At 39.8% G+C, this 23,014-nt stretch overlaps 1 protein-coding gene across 2 annotated transcripts in view; it reads right to left on the bottom strand.

Moving 5' to 3' along the window:
- SMIM14 (small integral membrane protein 14) overlaps nucleotides 1-23,014 on the bottom strand; it is a 58,543-nt gene that overhangs the window by 16,833 nt on the left and 18,696 nt on the right. For both annotated transcript variants that reach the window (XM_062642406.1, XM_062642405.1), the window contains one exon: nucleotides 12,727-12,837. In XM_062642406.1, coding sequence (XP_062498390.1) covers nucleotides 12,727-12,801 — 75 coding nt within the window. In that variant the 5' untranslated portion in view covers nucleotides 12,802-12,837. The remainder of the gene's footprint in view (nucleotides 1-12,726; nucleotides 12,838-23,014) is intronic.

Raw genomic sequence — 23,014 nt, forward strand, 5'->3', positions numbered from 1 at the left:
CTCAGTGACAAGCTACATATTGTTCTCTTGGGATGAAACATGACAGCTGGTGGAAAATGACCAGCAGTAGAAACAGGTTTTCCTCAATTCACACAGATGAGCTAGTTCATAACTCTGATACCCAATAGAAATCTGATCCCTTGCGGTCACTCAGTTAGTCAAAAGATGAGAAATGATCCTGGCACATGTATGAAGTGCTCACCTAAGTTGAATGGTTGGGAAAGGTACTGCCTTTTGCTGAAACAAGAATGCTGCTTCTACGAATTAGCTCTTTCTTGATAACTACACCCTTAAGGGACATGGCAACTGTTGGAAAAACCCTGGATGTGAGGCATTTCAATTGTCAGGTAATGGAAAAAGGAGCAATTATCAGGGACTTGAAATAAACAGACCTTTGTTTTCAGATTTTCTATTCCAATGTGAAGGGGGAGTTTGTCTGAAAGTCTGTGAAATAATAGCAAAAAGTTGAACGAGACCTGCCTTCTTCCCAATGAAACCCTCAGAAAGACTTTTTCAAATACACTCAACATTTTTCAAAATGGGGACAGAGCTGATGAGAAAAATCTCAACAGAGATTAGAATATGTCGGCTCTTACATACTTAAAGGCAACATTATTAATTGTGAATTTGGGTTTATTAATTTTTCTGAGATCCTTGTGCTGTCAAAAATGTGAATTTAGTGGAAGATTTATAGTTGACTGCCTGTATAGTTGACCTACTAAAAGCAACAGCCTTTTCATGTTTTTCAATATATTCTGGAACAGGCCCTTAAGAAGAACACAGAAATTCGGTGCATGAAACATTGGGGTTTATTCAACAAAAGAGAGTGAAAAATGTTGCAAAACTAAATATTTATAGAAATTACTATTTTCTTCCATTTAAATGAAGAGGATTATATTTGAATTTTAACATTCTCTGTGCAGCTTGTCATCCAAATACAGTAAATGGCTTAGTGCATGTGAGCCAAAAAATTAACTAATTTATCTTTTATTGTCCAAAATGAAGCAAACACAAATTGCAAACATCATGAAAGCTAAAAGAGAGCTAAGAAGGCTCAAAAATGTTCAGTTTTAATACAGTGCAAACTTACAGGCAATACAAGTAAAAATACTAATTATAAATGCACATAATTTAAAATACAACCATAATCTTTTAATTCCCTCCAAGTACATTTAAACCCTTGAATAGCTTAAGGTAAATAATTTAAATTAATAATCCCGAAACCACAAGAACTCATGGTCAATATGAGTACTTGGTTTCTATGAAGCCCTTCATAAGTTCTTGGAACCAGGAAGCACCAGTGCCTGAATTAGAGCAAATCAGTGTCCACTTACTGGCGTATTTTGAATGTAAACCCAACACAACGGTAAGAAAAAAAGAAACTGAGTTACTTCCAGTGGGAAGAGAAAAGGGGTTTTCTTCACTCTTTCCTCACAATGCTCACACTTTGCACTGCAAAAATAAAAATAGAATATTTCAAACGGCTGCTAGTTCCAATAGACAAAGCTTTTAGCCCCATTTCACCCTAACAAACAGTGTTGAGATCCTGCTCCTTTGACACTTTATATAAAGTACAGTTTTAACATGCCATCTTGTGGATCAACACTATTGACCCATCAAGCATACCTGAAACCTGACCGTGTTCTGCTGCTACCCTTAGAACAAATGCCATGTTCTGATAGAAGCCTGCAGTTTTTAGCAATGACAGCCACCACTTTTCACAATCCCAGCTGTGGACAAAATGCGAACAGTCACAGTAAAGGGAGGCTGCTATTGCCCTCTGGAAACTTTCTTTGTGAAGTCACTATATTAAGTAAAGCCTCTATTTTTTCATGTGCAAACCCACTGTGGGCACACAAACGTACCACTGTGTGGTGAAAACAGGGCGTGAACTTTAACTGCATGTTAGCTGCTCCACAAAATCACTGAGGTCCAAGTGAAATAGTAAGTCCTGTGAAACAGCTTCATCTAGCTAAACAGAGAACTTGTTTTTCCAATACAGTGACCTCAGCCACTGGGATCGTTTCAGTCTTCCCATGAAAGAAGTTAAGCTATTTTGCATTTACTGCTCATCACAGATAGCTACTGTGGAGAAGGAAATTCAGACTTCTGCCTACCTTCACAGTAACTCGTTCTTGTGTCAATTCCCTTGCTTCCTCTTCAGAGGAGTTTTCAGGATTTGCTACCTCAAAGTCCAACAGTCTCACAAATCCTTGGGCTGGTCCCAGTCTCTGCTCAGACTTCTTTTTTATTTTTTCAATTCAAGTAAATAGCATCCTGTCTAAAACCAGATTAAGAGTTCTGTCCAGTATGAACACTTTTTCTTTTTAAGACTTAAATGCATTATTTAAGAGTTAAAAATAAAAAAAGACAAAGCATACAAATACCAGAAAGATACCAATGATCAGCCAGGTCACCGGTTTGTCATCTTTGAGAAGAAATAATGGCATAATCACAAAAGCGCTTTCCAGCACCAGAAATGGTGCAATAAGGAGGTAGCAAAACAAGAAGAACAGGACTAGTGGCAGGAACACAGTGCAATAATCAGTGAAGTCTTGTGTGAATGGCAGAAAAGATGAAAGTAAATTATTTATATAGGGATAATTAAAATAATTGCCCTTTTGAGTAACTTTTGAGACAGCTCAATGCAGAAATAAGTCCTCAGAAAAGACATGAATGAAAAATTAATGCATTCATGAGCCAGCTCAGGGAAAGACCTCCATACAAGAAATTGTGATGGAAGAAAGCCCAGAGAGATGCGTGAAAGAAACAGGTAAGTTAGGTATAGAGATAAGAGAGCAGAAATGGATAATGGTGGCAATGAAAATAAAAGGATAGATAAGTAGGAAGCAAGGATAAATACCTAAAAGTACCTAAATACCTAAAAGTAAATTTAAAATGGAATCATAGACTGTCGATAGAAAATGTTACGTGATAAACAAGGGCAAAATATCACCACTTGTGAAAATATTTTTTTTTCACTTTAGACCAGTTGTATGCTCTGCTTTTTCTCTCGAATGATGCCAGAAGATGACACCACCATGGCACACTCCCGACTGTGTTCTCATGCTTCTGGGTAATGAAATCATTGTTTAAGCCTTGCTGGCAATCATGTCTGTTCTGTCCAAAGTATACAAACGATTTAGTAAACAACATAAATAAATTGCTGTGTTAGTCAGGCCAGTCCTGAATACAAGCCAGGTTGCAAACTGAATTGTAGCATTATCTGTACAGTTCAGATTTAAAGATGCAAAAAATGACACCTACATGCATTACTCTGCTACAAGCTGGCCAAGAGAAATACAAGAAAAATAAGGGAGAAAGAGGAACATACTGATGGAATTGAACTGTGTCTTAAACAACATTAGTTTCTCTTAGAGGAACAAACAAGAAAAAAGTGAACACTGCCTTCCCCACTCCTACATTTTTTATCATCATATGCAGAATTACAATAAAATAAATGATTGTTCATACAATGACACAATAACAGTCTGCGATAAAAATCTGGAGTTTGGTCTTGTGAGGTGAAATGTCATTTTTTCTCATGGCATATGAGAAAGAAGGATGGTTGGTACCTTTCAGAATAATATTACTAGATTACAAACCAACTCTTAAGAAACATAACCATCAGCCAATTATGACAGAGGGAGACCATTAACTTTCATACTGAAAGACACGAAATTTTATGCAGCAGATACACAAGTCAGACCACTGTGCAAACAGCAGCCCTGATTTGGGCAAGAAAACATTCTTCCCTTTATTTTCTCATTTCTCCTGTTTCACCTCAGTATCACACAGATTCCACTTTTCCACACTTCCCTCACTTTCATAGATTCATATTATAATGGAATCATAGAATCATAGAATAGTTAGGGTTGGAAAGGACCTTAAGATCATTTAGTTCCAACCCCCCTGCCGTGGGCAGGGACACCTCACACTAAACCATCTCACCCAAGGCCTCGTCCAACCTGGTCTTGAACACTGCCAGGGATGGAGCATTCACAACTTCCCTGGGCAACCCATTCCAGTGCCTCACCACCCTCACAGGAAAGAATTTCCTTCTTATATCCAATCTAAACTTGCCCTGTTAAAGTTTGAACCCGTTACCCCTTGTCCTATCACTACAGTCTCTAAGGAAGAGTCCCTCTCCAGCATCCCTATAGGCCCCCTTCAGATACTGGAAGGCTGCTATGAGGTCTCCACACAGCCTTCTCTTCTCCAGGCTGAACAGCCCCAACTTCCTCAGCCTGTCTTCATACAAGAGGTGCTCCAGTCCCCTGAGCATCCTCATGGCCCTTCTCTGGACTTGTTCCAACACTTCCATGTCCTTTTTATGTTGAGGACACCAGAACTGCACACAATACTCCAGGTGAGGTCTCACAAGAGCAGAGTAGAGGGGCAGAATCACCTCCTTCAACCTGCTGGTCACGTTCCTTTTGATGCAGCCCAGGATACAGTTGGCTTTCTGGGCTGCAAGCACACACTACCAGCTCATGTTCATTTTCTCATCAACCAACACCCCCAAGTCCTTCTCTGCAGGGCTGCTCTGAATCTCTTCTCTGCCCAACCTGTAGCTGTGCCTGGGATTGCTCCGACTCAGGTGTAGGACCTTGCACTTGTCATGGTTAAACTTCATGAGGTTGGCATCAGCCCACCTCACAAGCGTGTCGAGGTCCCTCTGGATGGCATTCCTTCCCTCCAGCGTATCAACCGAGCCACACAGCTTGGTGTCATCGGCGAACTTGCTGAGGGCGCACTCAATCCCACTGTCCATGTCAGTGACGAAGATGTTGAACAAGACCGGTCCCAACACCGATCCCTGAGGGACACCACTCGTTACTGGTCTCCAGCCGGACATTGAGCCATTGACCACAACTCTTTGCGTGCAGCCATCCAGCCAGTTCTTTATCCACTGAGTGGTCCATCCATCCAATTGATGTCTCTCCAATTTAGAGACAAGGATGTCGTGTGGGACAGTGTTGAACGCTCTGCACAAGTCCAGGTAGATGACATCAACTGCTCTACCCCTGTCCATCAGTTCTGTAGCCCCATCCTAGAAGGCCACCAAATTGGTCAGGCAGGATTTCCCCTTAGTGAAGCCATGCTGGCTGTCACCAACCACCTTCTTGATTTTCATGTGCCTTAGCATGCCTTCCAGGAGAATCTGCTCCAAGATTTTGCCAGGCACAGAGGTGAGACTGACTGGTCTGTAATTCCCCGGGTCATCCATTTTCTCCTTCTTGAAAATGGGGGTTTTATTTCCCTTTTTCCAGTCATCGGGAACTTCACCTGACTGCCATGATTTTTCAAATATGATGGCCAGCGGCTTCGCAACTTCATTTGCCGGCTCCTTTAGGACCCGCGGATGGATTTCATCAGGACCCACGGACTTGTGCACATTCAGATCAGATTTTTAAGATGGTCTTGAACCAGTTCCTCTCCTACAGTGGGCGCAAGGTCTTCATTCTCACAGTCCCTGCATCTGCCTTCCAAGACTTGGGTCTTTGGTCAGAGCCTTTGCCAGTGAAAACCGAGGCAAAGAAGTCATTCAGAACCTCAGCCTTCTCCAAATCCTGTGTAGCCAGTTCTTCCGAGAGCTTCCTGAAGGGGCCTACATTCTCCCTAGTCTGTTTTTTATTTGCTATGTACCTGTAGAATCCTTTCCTGTTATCCTTAACATCCCTAGCCAAGTTTAATTCTAACTGGGCCTTAGCTTTCCTAACCTGGTCCCCGGCTTCCCAGACAACATCCCTGTACTCTTCCCATGCCACCTGTCCTTGCTTCCACTTATTATAAGCCTCTTTTTTTAACTGAATTTTTCTCAGCAGCTCCTTATCCATCCAAGGAGGTCTCCTGGCCCTGCTGCTGCATTTTCTTCTGGTTGGGATGCAACACTCCTGAGCTTGCAGCAGGTGATCCTTGAATATCAACCAACAGTCTTGGGCCCCTCTGCCCTCTAAGGCTGTATCCCATGGAACCTTCCTAAGCAGGTTCCTGAAGAGGCCAAAGTCTGCTCTTTTGAAGTCCAGGGCAGTGATCTTGCTGCACGCTCTACGGGTGCATGACTGTTTTATAATTTGGCCTTGAGGACCTGGCATATCACTGACATCCTACTTTTAGTGAATGCAAAGCAGAACAGAGAGAGCCAAGGAAAAGAAAATGAAGCAGTGTGATAGTCAGGATCATTATAAGGAACTTGCAGCACCTCTGACTGCATGAAATACTAGACAACAAATGGATAGGGATAGGGATAGAATATTACACAGTATTATTACAGAGGCATCTCTAACTCCCAGGAGTTCATTAACAAATTTATATCTAAAATATAAAACCAGAATACATGTGGGGGTTTTGGCCAAAGAGAGAGTATATTTTGCAAAATGATGTATTTTAGCAAATGAAAAGGGTACTCCCACATAGACAGTCTTGAGGAAAAGTCTTAGAACTAGCAGTTCCAACACAAAAGTACAGTTCACTCTAAGTGTTGACTATATCCTGATGTGGCCTGAGAGAAAAAGGACAATTTTCTCCCCTTTCCTCAAATGAGATGGCTACAACACAGCTCTGACCATTAGAGTTCAGCCATTCATAATACAGGTTATAGCTATTAGTTACTTCTGGAATATCAAGCTGATAGAATTTTCAATGCATTATTTTTCCCACTGCTTGCAATACTGTCACAATATGCATGCTTTGAGATGCTCAGGTCAGGTGTGACTGACAGTTTAATATATATATATATTAGTATTTTTAAATACATATATATATGTATACATACACTGGTTAAGAAGCAGCCACTTCCAGCATACTACAAAGCTCAGGAATGGGAAATGCAAAGAATGACAAGCACCTTCAACTTTCTGTTAAGCCCTGATACCCAACCCCTTATTGGTAAAAATGGTCTCCAGGGGACATGGACACGAGTGGACACCACTTTTCATGGCTTTTTTCTACTTTTAAAAAACATTCACTTTAACTCTCTAGAAAATAGTCTCTATTTACACTGCTTGATCTAGAACTAGTTCCTAGATTAAAAACCACTAGCAGTGCATGAATTCTGTGATACAGTTTTGGGGACTTAACCTGAGCAACACCAGCACCTTGAACACCAGGTGAAGGAAGGGAAATGGAAGTCAATGGAGCACGAATTACTCAGGAGCAGGCTCATGCCTTGCCACTCCGACCTTGTGTTTTATTCTTTTGGCCCAGTGCCTTAGGAGGTGCACCAAGTCTTTCCCACTGCATCTCAGAGGGATGATAGCTACTTTGCCCTAATGAGCAACCAACCTAAAGCTCAGCTGTTCGGAAAGGTCCTTTTGAACCAGCTTGAACACCAAGGAAAATAAAGGGGCAAATGAGAGCAAAATGCAACTTCCTGCTTTTGGGGTGGTTGGCTAAGAAGGGCTAGAGAAGCAATAGCAACTGCTATTAAAAAAAAAAAAATAGAAGGCGAATGAAACACGTAAGAAGTCTTGAGAAACATATTCAGAAGGTCACTTTAATTTATCACAAATGCATTCAGTATAGCTCTGCTGTGCTTTCAGTAGAAGGCCAAAAGTGAGCTTGACTCACTTTTGCTGATTGCCTGAAGGACTATTTAAGTTGGGCTTAGCTGTGCTGGCATCTTGAGAGCTTTTCAACCATTTGTGGCACACAACGCTGATCTATTTTAGTCATCTGTGTTTATTCTGTGCTGTTTGCACAAAGTCGCCCTCAGCCAAGATCCATGGCTGTGCTGGATTCTATTTCAGACTATGCCAGTTTATAACAGTAAGGCTCGATAATGACCTGGCCAGGAGAATTATGTGGAAACTTGGTTGACAAAAGAGTGTTTGAAGCAATTGCGTTGAAATAGCTTGAGAATTTGCAACTTTTGCTATAAAAGATCTAGTGACACCTCAAAAGACAAGAGAGATTGAAATAAACAATGCTTGGTTTTGTATCCCCCAGAGTTTCTGAGACATTCAAGACTTCTGATACAGAAACACAACTAGACACGGGCCATTACTTTGCAATTAGCTACAGAAGAACAAAACACAAGATTGTAATTCCCACAGAGGTCTGTAAGGCCATTAAATCTCTACAGTAGAACTGCTGGCAGTTCATCAAAATGGGTCCTTTTGTATTACACAATTAGAAATGCTTTGGTTTAAGAACATACTGCACATTTTCAGAGAAACTGCTGTGAGAGAATTCTGAAGTCATCATTTCTGTAAAGCAAATAATACTGTATCAAAGCGGGGGAAAAAAAGGACGTTTACATCATACAAAGCTATGTGTGTTACTGGCTTGCTTTGATATTTCTGGCCACCCTAAGTGGTCACAGAAATAGTCTCAAGCTTCATGGAAGGTGCTCTATGTTTGATTATCTCCCTCCACCAGATACAGAGAGTTTTAAGTTTAGTTTTCAGACTTGAGCTGAGCCTTGAACTAAGACACTCCACGGATCAGCCATGCTTACTCAGAAAACATGGAAGTCCAGAGGAGTAAAATAAAGATTTTTATTTTACAGAAGTGAAACAAAAGGGAAATAAAAAGGTTTAAATATACCATCATTCTTATCTGGAGATTTACTATTTTCTGCCACAATTAAAAAAGGAACTATTTCCTGTGGATACCACGGAATGTCTTTCACTGTGACCCTTTCGAACAGCTGTCCTCTTGTCTGACAGAGCCCCCCATTAACGTCCTTTATGTTGTTTGTTGTTCTTCATTCTTGAACTCTGGCTGTTCTTGTCAAAATAAGTTTTGCAGATAGAAGAGACTGAAAAGGAGATAAAGTCATACAAGCTAACAGACCTGTCACTGGCTTTTGTCAACTCTTGTGTATCTGCAGAGGATGGAAACTCTTGTGATATTTTTCTTTTATGCTTAATTCCTCTTATGGAAGTTACCAATTATCTGCTACCCCATAGAGTAAATAGTAAGCCCAACATACAATAGTCAAATTGTTACACAACAGCAACAAATCCTAACAGATGTTTCCACGGGTATTAAACACTTAAAATTATACTTATGAAGTTACAGCCAAAGACTTCAGATTTCTATTGTTTCCCAGGAATATTTGGAAATCACAATATTTGCTCATTATTCACAGTGGCCATACTGCAGAAGTTTACATGGGTGAAATTTTCATGTTTTGACATCAAGGAGAACCCTGAAAAATCCACTTCAGTAAAATGATAGAACATTCAGCATAAGAGAATTTAATGCTACTTAAGTATGTATATATAAGTTCTAAGAACTGTGAGTATGAACAATACCTCCCAATTAACCTCATAAGCAGCAAAAAAACCTTTAAAAAATACCATGCCATTCTAGATATAGAGTCCACTTCTGTAAAATCTTCATGGTATTATGAATTAAGAAGAAAAAAAAACCCACAACAAAACAACAATTAGGTAGGTATAGGGAACCATTCTGTGTATACAGCATGTTTGGATTTCCACATACACATCCCACCCCCACAGGCTGAACAACTATGGATTGCTTTTCTTGTATCACAATGGTTTTGGAGTAGAGGTTTTGAGGATCCAGCTTTTAGAGGTAGTGGGCTCTCAGTCTCCATTGAGATCTGTAGGGTTCAGCAACTTTGAGAACTGATGTTAAAGGGTTCCTTTTAAAACAAATAGTAAAATCCCTATTGTGTAAGACTGAGTGAAAACAGCAGCTTAGAAAGCAAACTCTTACTGAAGAATGGAAATTACAGATGAAATAGTGAAGCTTCCTGCTAAAATCATATAACAGGTTACTTGAGGATAATCTGGATGCTGACTGAGGCTTTTGAGACTTCTCCTTTCTAGATTCTGCTGAATTATTGCAGCTAGTGATCTGCTCTTATAAATATTTAGAAGCATCGTTTTGCTTTTTAGAAGAGATGAAATTTGGCATTTCCCCTTACTCCTAACAACTTCCAGTGCTAATTGGTATGATCTTTTAGGAAGCTGGACACTGAGCAATAAATTCCATTCCTGGAACTACACAGGAACACTATTAGGCTGGTCTTGGTGATACCCAAGAGCATGCGCCTATGATGTGCTCTATTTACATTCACAGTGCAGGAACTAGTGTGGCTCCAGGTGACCTGTCTGCACCCACCTTATACTTTATGGAGCAGCCTGGGAACAAAATCTCAGAGACCTTTGTGGCACTTCCGACTTTGGACACAGCTTGCATCATTCATACCTAGAATACTCCAGCCACAACATGAAAAGAACTGTCTGACTGCTTCCATTGCCTGTCAGTATCTTCTATCAGAAAAAGGAAAAGATTAAAAAATGGTGGATGGGGGTCAAAAGTCTCAACCATACTGGTCCAGATTTGTATCTGACAAGCCTCAGAGGAAAGGGTAGGCATCACACCCCCCTTTTTTCCCCTCCCAAATTCCTGGAACTTGGTCCTGGGGTTTCCTCTGTCACCAGTTCAGCATGTGCCCAGAAGCCTCACAGTCCAGAATCAACACGGCTGTGGGATACAGCACAGATGTCATATTGAAGACAAGAGGGAAACACTGTGAAAGAACATGCATATGAGCGTCCATATGGGGGTAGCAGGGAGAGCTCAGATTATTTTGAAATTGTGCCTCGAACTGGGAAGCATGAGCTAGGATGGCTGGGCCCTGATGTAAAGGCTCCACAGAAGCCTCAATTTTTTACGCCCTTGTGCCAACAGCACTGACCTTTAAACAGTGCATAAGTAGACTGAAGGATGCGATTACACCCCTGTACTCAGCACTTGAAACCCATATCTGGAATACTGCATCCAGTCTCAAACTCTCCTGCACAAGACATACTGACATATTGAAGTGAATTCAGTAGGGGTTACTAGGGGCTGCAGCACCCAGCTCAGAGAAGAGATCTAGCAGAAGCCCCCCACTACTTACAAGGTTACTGAGAGGATGGAGACAATCTCTTCACAGCACTGTATGGCAGAAGGTATGAGGCATTCAACTAAAACAGCGGATGGAAAAAATTTTCTACCACAAGGATTGTCAAATATTGGAGCAGGTTGTCCCAAGAGGCCATGGAATTGCTATCCTTGAAGGTTTTCAAGACTCAGCTGGAATAAAAGTCCTGAATGACCTGGTATGAATTCACTGTTGAACCTGCTTTGAGCAAGAGGTTGGCCTAGATGACTTCCTGAAGCCCCTTCCACCCTGAACAATACTGGTAATACCAGCAAGTGGGCACACATCCCTTTCACTTCTTGCATCTCCATATCCCAAACAAGCCTATTGCTTGTCCAGCAGTATCTATTTCTACTTGTGAGTACCAGGAGAGCACTGGCTGTGCCACACTTGGGAACTACCAAAGGGAAACAGTATTAGGCTCATAAAGCACATGCAATTGCCTATGCAAACATGCTCTATTTGTCTGGTGTCATTTTGGACTTAGGTGCAGGTGGCCACTACATGATGTCAGCTGCTTGGCAGCTCCAGCTTCGATGCTTAGCCCAAGGGTCTCACAGTCTGTGAGGTAACAAGCATTGGTCACTTCTCTTGCCCTTGTGGGGGATCATTTTGCCTTCTGCTGCAGCCACTAACGTAGCCCTCCCACCATGAGAACCTGGTCTGGGGTATTTTGGCTCCCAGTGTGGCCTGTGTGTTTCTCGGGAGGTATTCTGTATGCACAGGCCCAGGGGTGCAGTGTGAGACCACTATGGCACAAGTTCAAGTGCTGCTTAAAACAAGTTTGCTCTTTTGTGGATATATGCACATAGAAGTGGTTTTATTTTAAGGTCAAGAATGCAAATTGATTCCTTACTCCCAGACATACATACACTGGGGACTTGAACATTACCACTACTGTTAGCATCAGCCAGTGGATGCCACATTTTCCTATAATAACCTCCCTAAAATACTAATAAGAAACCTCTTGGAAAAGGGCCTGCTCCTAGAAAGGATGCTCTTCACATATACTGCCTTGAGCAGTTGATGTCCTCAGTAACTTAAAAGGATATTAATTTAGGCCTTAAGAAAGAAAATGGTATAAAATCAAATTTATTAAAATTAACACAAGGAAGTACATCAACTGAAGCTGATGTAAAATGTGATCTTAAAAAACAGTTTACCCAAATTAGAGTTGTAATCAAGTCTACCTAATTGCTCGCAGTTCACAATTGTTAAAGGTATTTTTTTAATGTATATACTTAGGAAAAAAAACAGTGCTTTGTAGCTTTTTCTTCAATGGACAATGAACTAACTCCCATATGGAAGCAAAGAACCATTACTATTTTACAGGTCACAGTTACAGCAATGTAATGACTTGCTTGAAGTTGCTCAACCATATCAACAGCACAGCAAGAAACAGAACTCAAAACTCAAAAATCACTGTATTCTCAACTTCAGAAATTTTTCAAGGTTAGTTTTAAAAATTTAGACATTGTTATCTTGACCTATAAGTAATGGCACTCTATGTGTGATAGATATTACCTTGAATTCAAAGAGTTTGCAGGGTAGTTTTGGTTTCATGCAAACTAAAAAAGGGTTACAAAGAAACATTTCCATAGAAACACTGTCAACAGTGTCAAAATGCAGCCTTGGGAAATAAACAGAAAGCTGTCATTTGTATTAACTAATCAAAAGCTCATCAGAAAGTCAGATACACAGATTCTAACTGTACACACAACTGAATAAGCAGAATCAAAAACATCAGTCACTGCAAATCTGCAAGAGCTGAAGTAATGTCTGAATAACCACCTTTCCAAATATCCTCATGTTATCCTTACCAGATTAATCAGTCTTCTCATTGCATGTTCATGCGAGCAAATGCATTCACAAGGATCAAATCCACCTTCTGCCATGGTTCTCTGGATAAACCTGAACTTGTCAGTGAACACCTAAAAAGAATAAAAATAAAAGGACAATGAACTCTTTTTCAACTGCCCTTATTTTCCAGAGACTCTCACCTCAAGTTTCAGTTTACTTAATGCCAGGATAAAAAAGAAAAACAAATCAGGGTAATCCTATTATTCCTTTGGCAGCATGAATGAAGAAGTCTGGTATGTGCAGTAACATTTTGATGTTGCTGAAAGCAGTGTCTCACATGGGCTTCCTTAGAGAGCCAAATAATTTTTTTGGCAAGAATTTGTGTCTCCCCTGGGTTTTCCCACATACCACAATGAATTACATCCTAATGAACAACAAACACAAAGATTAAATTCTGGTCTCTCATCTGCATAGTGGGACTCTTAAGTGTACGAATACTACTTGAAAAGTCAGGTGAACTTGTACTCCTAAACCCTAACAAACTGCTTACGTTCTCCCTCTGGATGAATGTACAGGAAAATAATTTAAACCCCAGTAAGTTCTCTTCTAAATGGAGAAACAATTACCCTTGTTGTATAATGAAAGCAAGTAGCAGGGGTGCAAAAGTGGATGTACTTGGATACACTTCAAAAATGGAGCTTCACACACTAATTTTAGATCGAAGAAGTAGGTTATTCACTTAGCAATACAGAAAGTTCAAAGCTGTAATGGACATGGTAGGGAATAAATTCTAGGTTACTAACCTGCTATAACCACTTATACCAAACATGTCAAGCATATACAAACATATCTTTACTATTTCCCAATAGCTTCCTTAGTGACTTAATTGATGGTCAAAATGGGTAGCAAATTGCAAGACAGTTCTACCCTTGTAGTCAAATCAGAGATTTATTTCTCTCAAAGGACTCTTAAAATGTATTAGATCAGTGTGTAACAATACTTTCAAAATATTTTTGTTAATTTGGCATCCATAAAGCTGGATTCAGATTTTGTTTGTGTTGCATGCACTGGGGCCCTAATGTGAGATAACTGGCAAGCTTAACAAACGCAGCAGTACAAAAGAGCAGATACAACCTCTCAATTTCTTTAAACAAGTATTTTATGAAGGTGCAAGCCATTTGCTAAGGGTGTGCTGAACCAACAGATGCATTCTGCAGTCATCACCTATAAAAACTCACAGCCCTGATCACACATAAGCATGTTTTAACCTTACTAGGAGAAAGAGGAATGACCCATATGGATGTAAGATATCTTCATTCAACAGAATGTATCACATAGTTCTTTCGTTCTGGAGGAAGAAAGAGATGGAAAAAAGGAAACGCACTTCTGTCCTTCCAGTGTCCACTATTCTTCTGTATTACCCTCTGCCATTGTGGAGAGAGCCAGGTAGTAAAAGAAGGTTAAGAGACAACCGTATCTCATTATAGAGTATGAACATCAGTGCCCTTTATCTGCTACAGTCTCCACTTTTTAAAAAGAACACTGAAAACTGAAAAAGAGCAAAAAAGAATAACATTGATGGGATGAAGGGAAGGCTTTTTGCCTAGGCACTAAGGAAGAGTAATCTGGCAATGTAACAAGAAGACAACTGAGAAACGAGTTGATTATGTAGAATGCAAGTACCTCTGCATAGAAAAAGAAACCTGAGTTTTGAGAAGTTCTTCAATGAAGAGGTGATCAAGAACCAATGACTGGAAGCTGTAATCAATTAAATTCAAAAGAGAAGCAAGGAATATATTTTTACTATCACAGTAACTTACTGGTGCAACAAACCGCAAAAGAAGGGGTGGATTTCCTGTCTCCCAACGCATTCTGATGTGCTTCAGTCAAGTACAGGTTATTGAGCAAAGTACAGACGCACGCAACTTCAGATATAATGTTCTCCAACATACAGATCACAGCAGATGATCTAATGATTCTTTTTGAGAGTTAGTTATAAAGGTACTACACTAACTTTTGTGAATGCATCTCAGAACCACTAGAACTGCATGTAGCAGTAGAAGAAAGTTTTTAACTACACAAGCTTGCTGGATGATATGCCACATCAACCAGACTATGTTAGCATGAGGAACAGGTAAAAGCTCTGATTACTAAATAGTGCAAAATGGTTTCTCTAGACATAACGCTGACAGCCAAAAGAAGGTACCTGAACCAGTAAAGTTGCAAAACAATAGGCTTATTTATATATGACTACAAGAAATCGAAACATCAGATAAGAGTCATCACCAATGACACCAGACTAACATTCTCTGTAGAACAGACAACTAAAAAAGATTAGACAATAAATGGGGAAAATTAATCTCTCATACAACATCATAAATTGAAGTGGAGGTGCTCAAGAAGGAATATACCCCGAATCATTTGAATTTTCCATGACAAATTACCTTAGTGAGCTAAAATAAAGCAGAACACATGACATCAAGTAAAATGTCATCCAAGCTTTCAACAAAAGATCCCTTACAAGTTTTCTCAAATGATGCTGAAAGGAATCATCATTTATCTTTCCTTCCTCCAAGCTGTAACAAGCCTATAACAAGCCTACAACAAGCTTCATTTCTTCATCAGGAAAGAAACAAAGAGAGACCATCTATTTTGGGAACAGCACTAGGTTTTCCCCTGATAAAGACACTAAACCTGGGTTGCCTTATTACTTAAAACAAACAAGCAAAAAAAAAAAAACAAACAAAAAACAAAAATCCCAAACAAAAAAAAAAGAATCAAAACCAAAACAAAAGAACAAAAAATAAAACAAACAAAAAACCCACGAGGTAACTGATCCTCCTTATGCAATTGTTTTTTTTCTGAGAACTAGCAGAAGCAGAGATTTCATATATGGTTGACCAGTTACAGAGAGAACTGCTCTGTACCGTGATGATTTTCACTTCTAAAGTGACACTATCATGTCTGTATTCCTCATTAAAACATCCTGGCTTAATAATTGTTTCATTTTTAACACATGTTGAATGCGTAAAGTACAAAATATCAACTAAACTCTGTAATAAAATCCTTAAGTTTATAATGTTTTGTGACTGTGCATATGATTTGGTAATAACAGACTAGTATTTTTATATATCATGAAGCAGGATTCCTTGGCTCCACTGCGTGCTCTTAGGCAGCCTGTTTGTATCAAAATCCTGTTCCAGAACTGCAGTGCACTTCCTGCATGCCTCCCAGTACTTGCAATCTCACGTCAGCTCTTAACTTGTTCTGCCTAGCTCTGACCTCTTTGCTGTGAGTCACAGCAGCTCTCCACCTTTTGCAAATACAGTTGTTCTACATGCAATCTATCACAGAAAATGCTCCAGTCTTTTCCTCGTGACCCAGAGAAAGAGAAAAACCAACCTGTAGTTTTATTTTACTTATTTTTCTGTGTGTTTTCCTGTTGTTACCTTGTTTTTCTTGGATTTTATCATAGAGAACTGTAAGACCACGGCAATTGGCGAAGCTATGATGTCAAATACCTGCAAGTACTCTGACTGAGAGAGCTGGTTTTACTCTACTTTAAATTACAGTATTTTGGTTTGGCCATATTACTGCTAGCACAGTATTTAATTCACAGGGTTTAAAAACAGCTGGAAGATATGTTCTACAAATACGACAAAGCTCTCACTGATAACAGCTGAGAAGGTAAATATTATGGCCTCTAGACTAAGTAAACTGATGAAAAGCGTAATAAAGGAGAGAATTAGAAAATGTGGACAAATATGATGTACCAAAGAGGAGTCAATATGACCTTTCCAGTGTAAAGAGGCCCACAGAGGCAATCACAAACAGGACTACTGAAATTAAAATAATGCAATCAGAGCCGGAATTACTGTAATTTGGGAACAAACTGGAGGATGGTCTCTGATAATTTAAGAAAGAAATAAAAGGCCACCATTACCTTTTGACTTGAGCATCTATTTGAAATTGCAGGCAATGAAACCATATTGAAAAATATTTCTAGTCTCTCGTGATTTAAAAAATAGGATTCTCAGTTATAGTAATTATTGCAAATTGTTTCTTCTTTTATTATCTTCCCCAATCCCAGCCCTACAGCTGTGTATTATACACACTCTACTATCAAAAAAGCAATCTTTATGGCTACAATCTGATTGTATTTGTGTACCTGGAGACTCTTCTATTTTAAATGATTGCAATGACTATATATTATTTCCCAATTCAGTAACACTTCTCCTGAGTAAATAGTATGCAGCTGGTGAGCTTTGGGAGACAGAAATTATACTCTGCCTCTCTCCACCCTCATCATTACAAAACTGAATTCCTTTCTAGCACAAAGGCAAACAAGAAGTTTTGTCAATTTTCCATGTGCTGGATGCTCTCCACTGGGACTCCAATATGATGCTGATTAGCAAGCTTCTTAAAGTATATATACTGGCGATCTCTACTCCTTGGAATAAAGCAGCGTGTACAAATATTTATAATTCCAGTATTCAAAGAAACACTCTATATGATACATAAATGAGAGTCAATGAAGATTTATTATGGACTAAACCTGGCATCTTCAGAATCACAACTTTAAGTCCATTGAGTCTTATCTTTCCTGGATACAGGCACTTTTGACATGTAGACTATCATGCTCACGATACATAGAATGGCAGAAGATTTCCTCTGCTAAGAACTATTTCTGCTGTGTTGCTGTTGAAGATGGAAGATAAGAAATCCTCGGGAGCAAAATACACCTTTTGGTACAGCAGACAAGTAACAGTTTCCACATCGCTTTCAAGAAAAACAAAACCCTCTTCAGCTCCTCATTACTGTTTTTCAGCCAACTGTGATAACTCAAAGCACAATCGTCAAATATTTCTAACAAGCCATTAAGTTAATTTTGTTTCTGAGTTCAGTTTGAGAGAAGTGTGGGAGAACAAATGAAAATATGTATAAAAATTAAAATTAAAATGTAGGAAGAAAGCAAATGACTTGTTATGCCCCTGTAGGCATTTGGGAAAATGTTAAAGGACTAAGGTAGCAAAAGCCATAGACAAAGTATGAACAATCCACTGACCCAAAGACAAAATATTTGTTTTTATCTTACTGTCAGAGGCAGAAACCCTCTCTGTGATACTCTTCCAAGATCTCCTGAAGGATCCAGGTTTCCATAAAAAGGATTTGCTCTCTTGCCTTTTTACCTGCACCTAAACCATCTTAGTATGCATGTTTTCTTACAATACCTGACCCTTTCTGTAATTATTTTCTTCACAGCATGCCCCAAGTTTGGCTCTTCTGCAAAATCTTACCCATCTCAAAATGATCTCCAAGTACTCTCTTCTAACATTTAAAATGTCCTGTTTACTGGCCTCGCATAACATAACACCCTTGCAATCCTGCACATGAGGTCCTATTCCAAAGAAACTACCAGGAACCAGGGCTGTGTGATTGTAGAATCCACTAACTCTGGGGCTGGAAATTTGCTTCAGTTAAAGCAAGAAGAGACTGCTGCAATCAGCTCCTCATAAAGCTCTTGATCACTGATTTTATAGGAGTCTTTCTTCTCCTCCTTGGCCACTCTGTTCCCTTGCTACCATTAGTGCTCCAGGGGCAACTGTTACCTCAGTCAACTCTTTACTTCAAAATACTTCTGGTACCAGTGGATAGTCCAAAAAAGAGACAGTAACCCCATCTCTTCTAGACATCTCATCTAATCCTGTCTCTTCTAGAGACTGGATTCATTGAACCCTGCCTGGCCACACAAAATCCAATTCAGTATCAATTAGGTATACAGCAAAAAAAATCACAGGTATCTGCAGTAGAGCAATATTGCTTACTAGTGCCCTGCCAACCAAGAGGAGCATAAACATTCAAATCCAGTGAATCCCAGCCAAACTCAGAATTTTCTGTGTTATGTAATGCCTTTTCCTGTTGATTTCCATCTTCTACAATATTTGCGCTTCATGCACATCCACCCTCCCATGGAATCCCAAGTGTTTTGTTAGTCTTTTGCTAAACTACCCACATCCAACTCACTAGCCTATTCTTTCCCTTCCTATTATTTCAGTTGTACAGCTAAACTTTGTAAGACAGGCCAGTGAATTTTATCCATTGATTTCAGCATCAAGTTTCTCTTCAGACTGGGTTACAGCACAGAGAGGAAAGATAATATGCATGGATTTGGGGTTTCTCTCCTAAAAAAAAACAAACCAGAGAGTTGAGGAGACAGGACTGGCTTATTTTACCTGCAAAGATCTTTGTGAAACATCTATTTTTTTTCAGTTGCTACTTACAGAAATGCAGCACATTTCATCTCACCTGAGCCAATCCAAAGGAGGAACAAGGCAGAAATAGCAACTGAGCCATTAAAAAGAGCAAAGGAAGGGAAAAACTAAACACACGATAAAACTACAGGACAGCGTGAGAAAACAAAAGTTTTTGTAGTTGAGTAGGGAAGAAACATCACAAAAGGAACAACAGAAATAGGGAGAATATAAAGAGAAGAATAAGCAGTACTTCAAAATAAATAAATGTTATTCTGCCTGAAGTTAATGGATTCTAAGGCAATAGGGAAGGATATTTCATTAAATGAAAATTAATCCAGAAGCCAACGGCCTAAGCAACCAGTGGAGGTAGTCTGCATTTTTAATGCAAGCGTTTTAAACCACAGGGGTTATAGGGCTGGGAAAAATAAGCTTGAAGATTTCTAAGGAAGCTTCCTTTACAAAGCAACTTCCACTATTCAGACAAGGCTAAAAATAGGTTCTGAAAAAAAGAAAAACTTTGTATATAAATTAAAACATTCCAAGGATCAGCCATCTTCTATTGTAGCAATTTAGATAGTTAAGTAAATATTCCCTCATGGAACTGAAGTCTGAAACACTGCAACATTATACTTGGCTTTTTTACAATGGTAATTTTTAATCCCTTTTATTCACAATGCAAGAAAAGCATCTCTCCCATCATTTCTTTCACACTTACAGCTCCATTCTACTTTTGCTGAAACAAATACCAGCACTCACACTGGCATCAGCAGACCAGGATCTGGTCAGTAGTTCTGCAAGGTCACAGATCTCTAGGGGACTAATGATGACCCTTTTCCACCCAGCCTCCTCCTGGGCATAAAACTGAGTTTTCAGGACAAAAGAAAACCAACTGACTGACTGCACAGCAAAAGCAAAACAGCAGGATACAAATGTGGGTCCTGCCAGGAGGAGCACTGCCACAGTAAAGTGTGGCTCCAATTACAGCTTTCTTCAACTAATTGTCCCAGTTCAGATCATCCATTTGGCTTTTCTAGGAAAAAGAGCCACAATGATTTTGATGGCTGATACAATACCCAAAGAGGGTCCTCAGACATAGCAACACTTTCAGAGTATAAAACAATCCTCTCTGCTCACATTATAATTCCAGGGGGTGGGGGGAGGAATTTTGTACAGCTGATTTTGTACTTGAAAGCATCAGCACGTCTCCCTAGACTTCCAGCTGTAGCCTAATGAGTTGGCAAGTGCATTTTTGTACTACGAGTTTTCTCAGGATAATTAACAAGATCTAAAATGAACTTTTCAGTGCAGATTAAGCTAAGCCAGTTCCTTTCCTCATGGAAAAGTCAGTGCTTAACCATGCACACAGATGTATGCAACTGGTGATGTTCATGTTGGTTTCAACAAAGACGTCAAGACCAGTAGGAGCTCCACAAGAGAACTGCTCACCCAGCCAAACTGTGCTCAAGGCATGCTACTGGATAACTTTGCTGCTGCCTCACAAACCATTTGTTAAATTATGAATTAATTTTCCAGTGTCACCCATCTGGTGCTTCTTACAAATGCTAATTTAATACAAAACAACTCCTTAAAAATAGGAGCAAAGCCAAAGAAATGCTGAGCCAGTCACTGAAGGAAACTACAGTGACATGCCAAAAATCAGGGAAGGAGTTTTTGAGCAGAGACAGGCTCAGAACTGAGAAGTATGGGCTAAGGAATTTTCCTTGTTCGGGTTTTTTTTTTTAATGGTCTCACAAGACTACATCCCTTATATCCACAGTACAGGTCCACCCCTGTGTGACCACCACAGCACTGAGCACTACTGGGCCACTAGCACTTTCACCCCAATGTGAACATTCAGACTTGCTCTGAGCCGGTCAGAAAATTCTACTGCCAGCTCTGCCACCAGCACTAGCACCTTGAGCAGTGAAGCAGGAGCCAGAGCATGAAAACTTAAAAGACTTACAACTATGGTCAAAGCCCTTTCACAACTCTTCTTTCACTGAAGTATATGAAATGTTGACACTGCTTTAAAGGGTGGAAGGATCTAGTAGGAGCCTGGTAGGAAACTTAACATTGTGGGCAAGGCTAACCAAGGTTACAGGTATGCTGAGGTACATCAATTCAATGCAGAATGGGGTATCAGGCAAATATAGAAGATTACACAGATGCTTCTTTCAGTTTAATTAAGGCTTGTCAGTGTCAAGTGTAACTCTCAAAGGACAAGAATACACACATTAAAACCCTGTACGGTACCAGTACTGTTTCCCACCTTCCTTTTCATAGCCAGTTGCCAATATGTGAAGAGAGATTTCAGGCTTTACGGCTGTAAGGCTGATGTCAGTGATCCAAACTGAACTCCCCAGGGGAGCTAAATAAGACCCACCAAGGCTAAAAAAAAAGCTTTTTTACTTATTCCCATGCAGGTGGCTTAACATTTTTTCTGGGCAACACACTTGAAAAGGAGCTAATTATGCACATCCAGTCATGGACCAAAAAAGCAGTCCAGCTATTTTAGAACTCATTTACTGGTATTTGATACAGAATATTATTGCCAAACTCCAGCTGTCAGCGTTTGGTCATCCTTTCATTAAAATGATGACATTTTTATGGAAGAAATCTTTTGGAATATGAAAGCTAATAAAGAGAAGATGTCAATGACACAGAACATTGTCCAAGAATAATACCTTATTTCTGCTAAGTAAATGCTTCAGCTTCACCTTAACATTTATTTGTAGTGTAGGAGACTGTGATAATGGTCTAGGACAACAGAGTTATTTCTGTTGCACTGAATGTCTAATGGCAATTCAATCACTTCACTTGACACATGTTAATGCAAAAGGGTAGGCTATACTCTGTAAAATTACTAACACACTGTATTTTAACCAGTTTACCAAACAAGCCAGGAACCCTCTCCTGTGGTTTTCAGTAAGGCAAGAACTCCCACTGACTTTAACAGGATTTTCCACTGAAGTGGCAAGTATAAGAGCCAGCTCTTAGGCAAATGTGCTTACTCTCCTGCCCTTGGTTAGTGTGTCTGGTACTACAGACTGCCCCACTGCTTGTTTTGACACTCCTCTTCCCATTCGTCAGCCACAGTTACCAATCTCCTACATTCAGCACCCCTGCAGCCATACAAGTGATACACTGCTGCTGGAAGGAACACATGTGGAATATGAGCACTCCTGCACCAGCACTGAGAGGACTTCCATGCTGTGCCATGCTGACCAGGCATGGCTTGGTAGGCCTGATTCTGAGCAAGTGGCTACACATTAAAGAGGAACTGGCCTTTCAGGAGACAGACTTTAGCAAGGAAACAAGGATAAAGTGTACTCCCTTGCAGATGGAAAACAGCAGAGATGAGCATCTCGCACAAGCCTCCCCATGGAAGTAGAACAGAGAAACCAACTTGCTGTTGGCCAAGAAATGTTTTGCACTTGACTTTTCAGCTTCGTAACACAAACCCAATAATTTACCTTAAAAGACTTAAGTATGGAAAGAGAATATGTTCCTATAACAAACTATGCAACCTATCCATAAAACAGCTCTGTCCTTGTTCCAAGATTTACAAATTGAGATTAATATGTGGCAATGGTCCACAAACATGCTCTTAGCCCATGGGAACAGTGAGCCAACACAATATTACTTAGCGTGTAAGAGAAAAAGGTTTAAGCAAAGACACTCCAGAGCTGCCGTGAGCTAGTCATGAGCACTAAGGCAGCTGCCACAGCTCAGGTGACCTGCAATAACTCATTATTTTGCAGTATTTTTTCGGGGGTGGGGGGTGGGGTGGTGGTGGTGTCAATCATTCAGAAGTTTTCAGACATTTCATCTCTTTGCAAAAATAAAGATTTAAAAAATTCTATTATTAACTCCTTCACAAAAATGTACAGTTTCAAAAGAAATAAAAATGAAAGCTTTTCCACCATATTGAGCTAGCAAGTGGAGCCCTAAACCATGAGCTATGAAGTTCTTTGAGACTTGTTTATCAAGAGTACAATTGTTTAGGTTACAAAATACCTTCCTAAATCCTTAAAACTGTAAAAATACACTTAAT

This window comes from Pezoporus occidentalis, unplaced genomic scaffold (assembly GCF_034315485.1).
Source record: "Pezoporus occidentalis ecotype Australia unplaced genomic scaffold, CSIRO_AGI_Poc_V1 ctg71, whole genome shotgun sequence".
Taxonomy (NCBI): domain Eukaryota; kingdom Metazoa; phylum Chordata; class Aves; order Psittaciformes; family Psittacidae; genus Pezoporus; species Pezoporus occidentalis.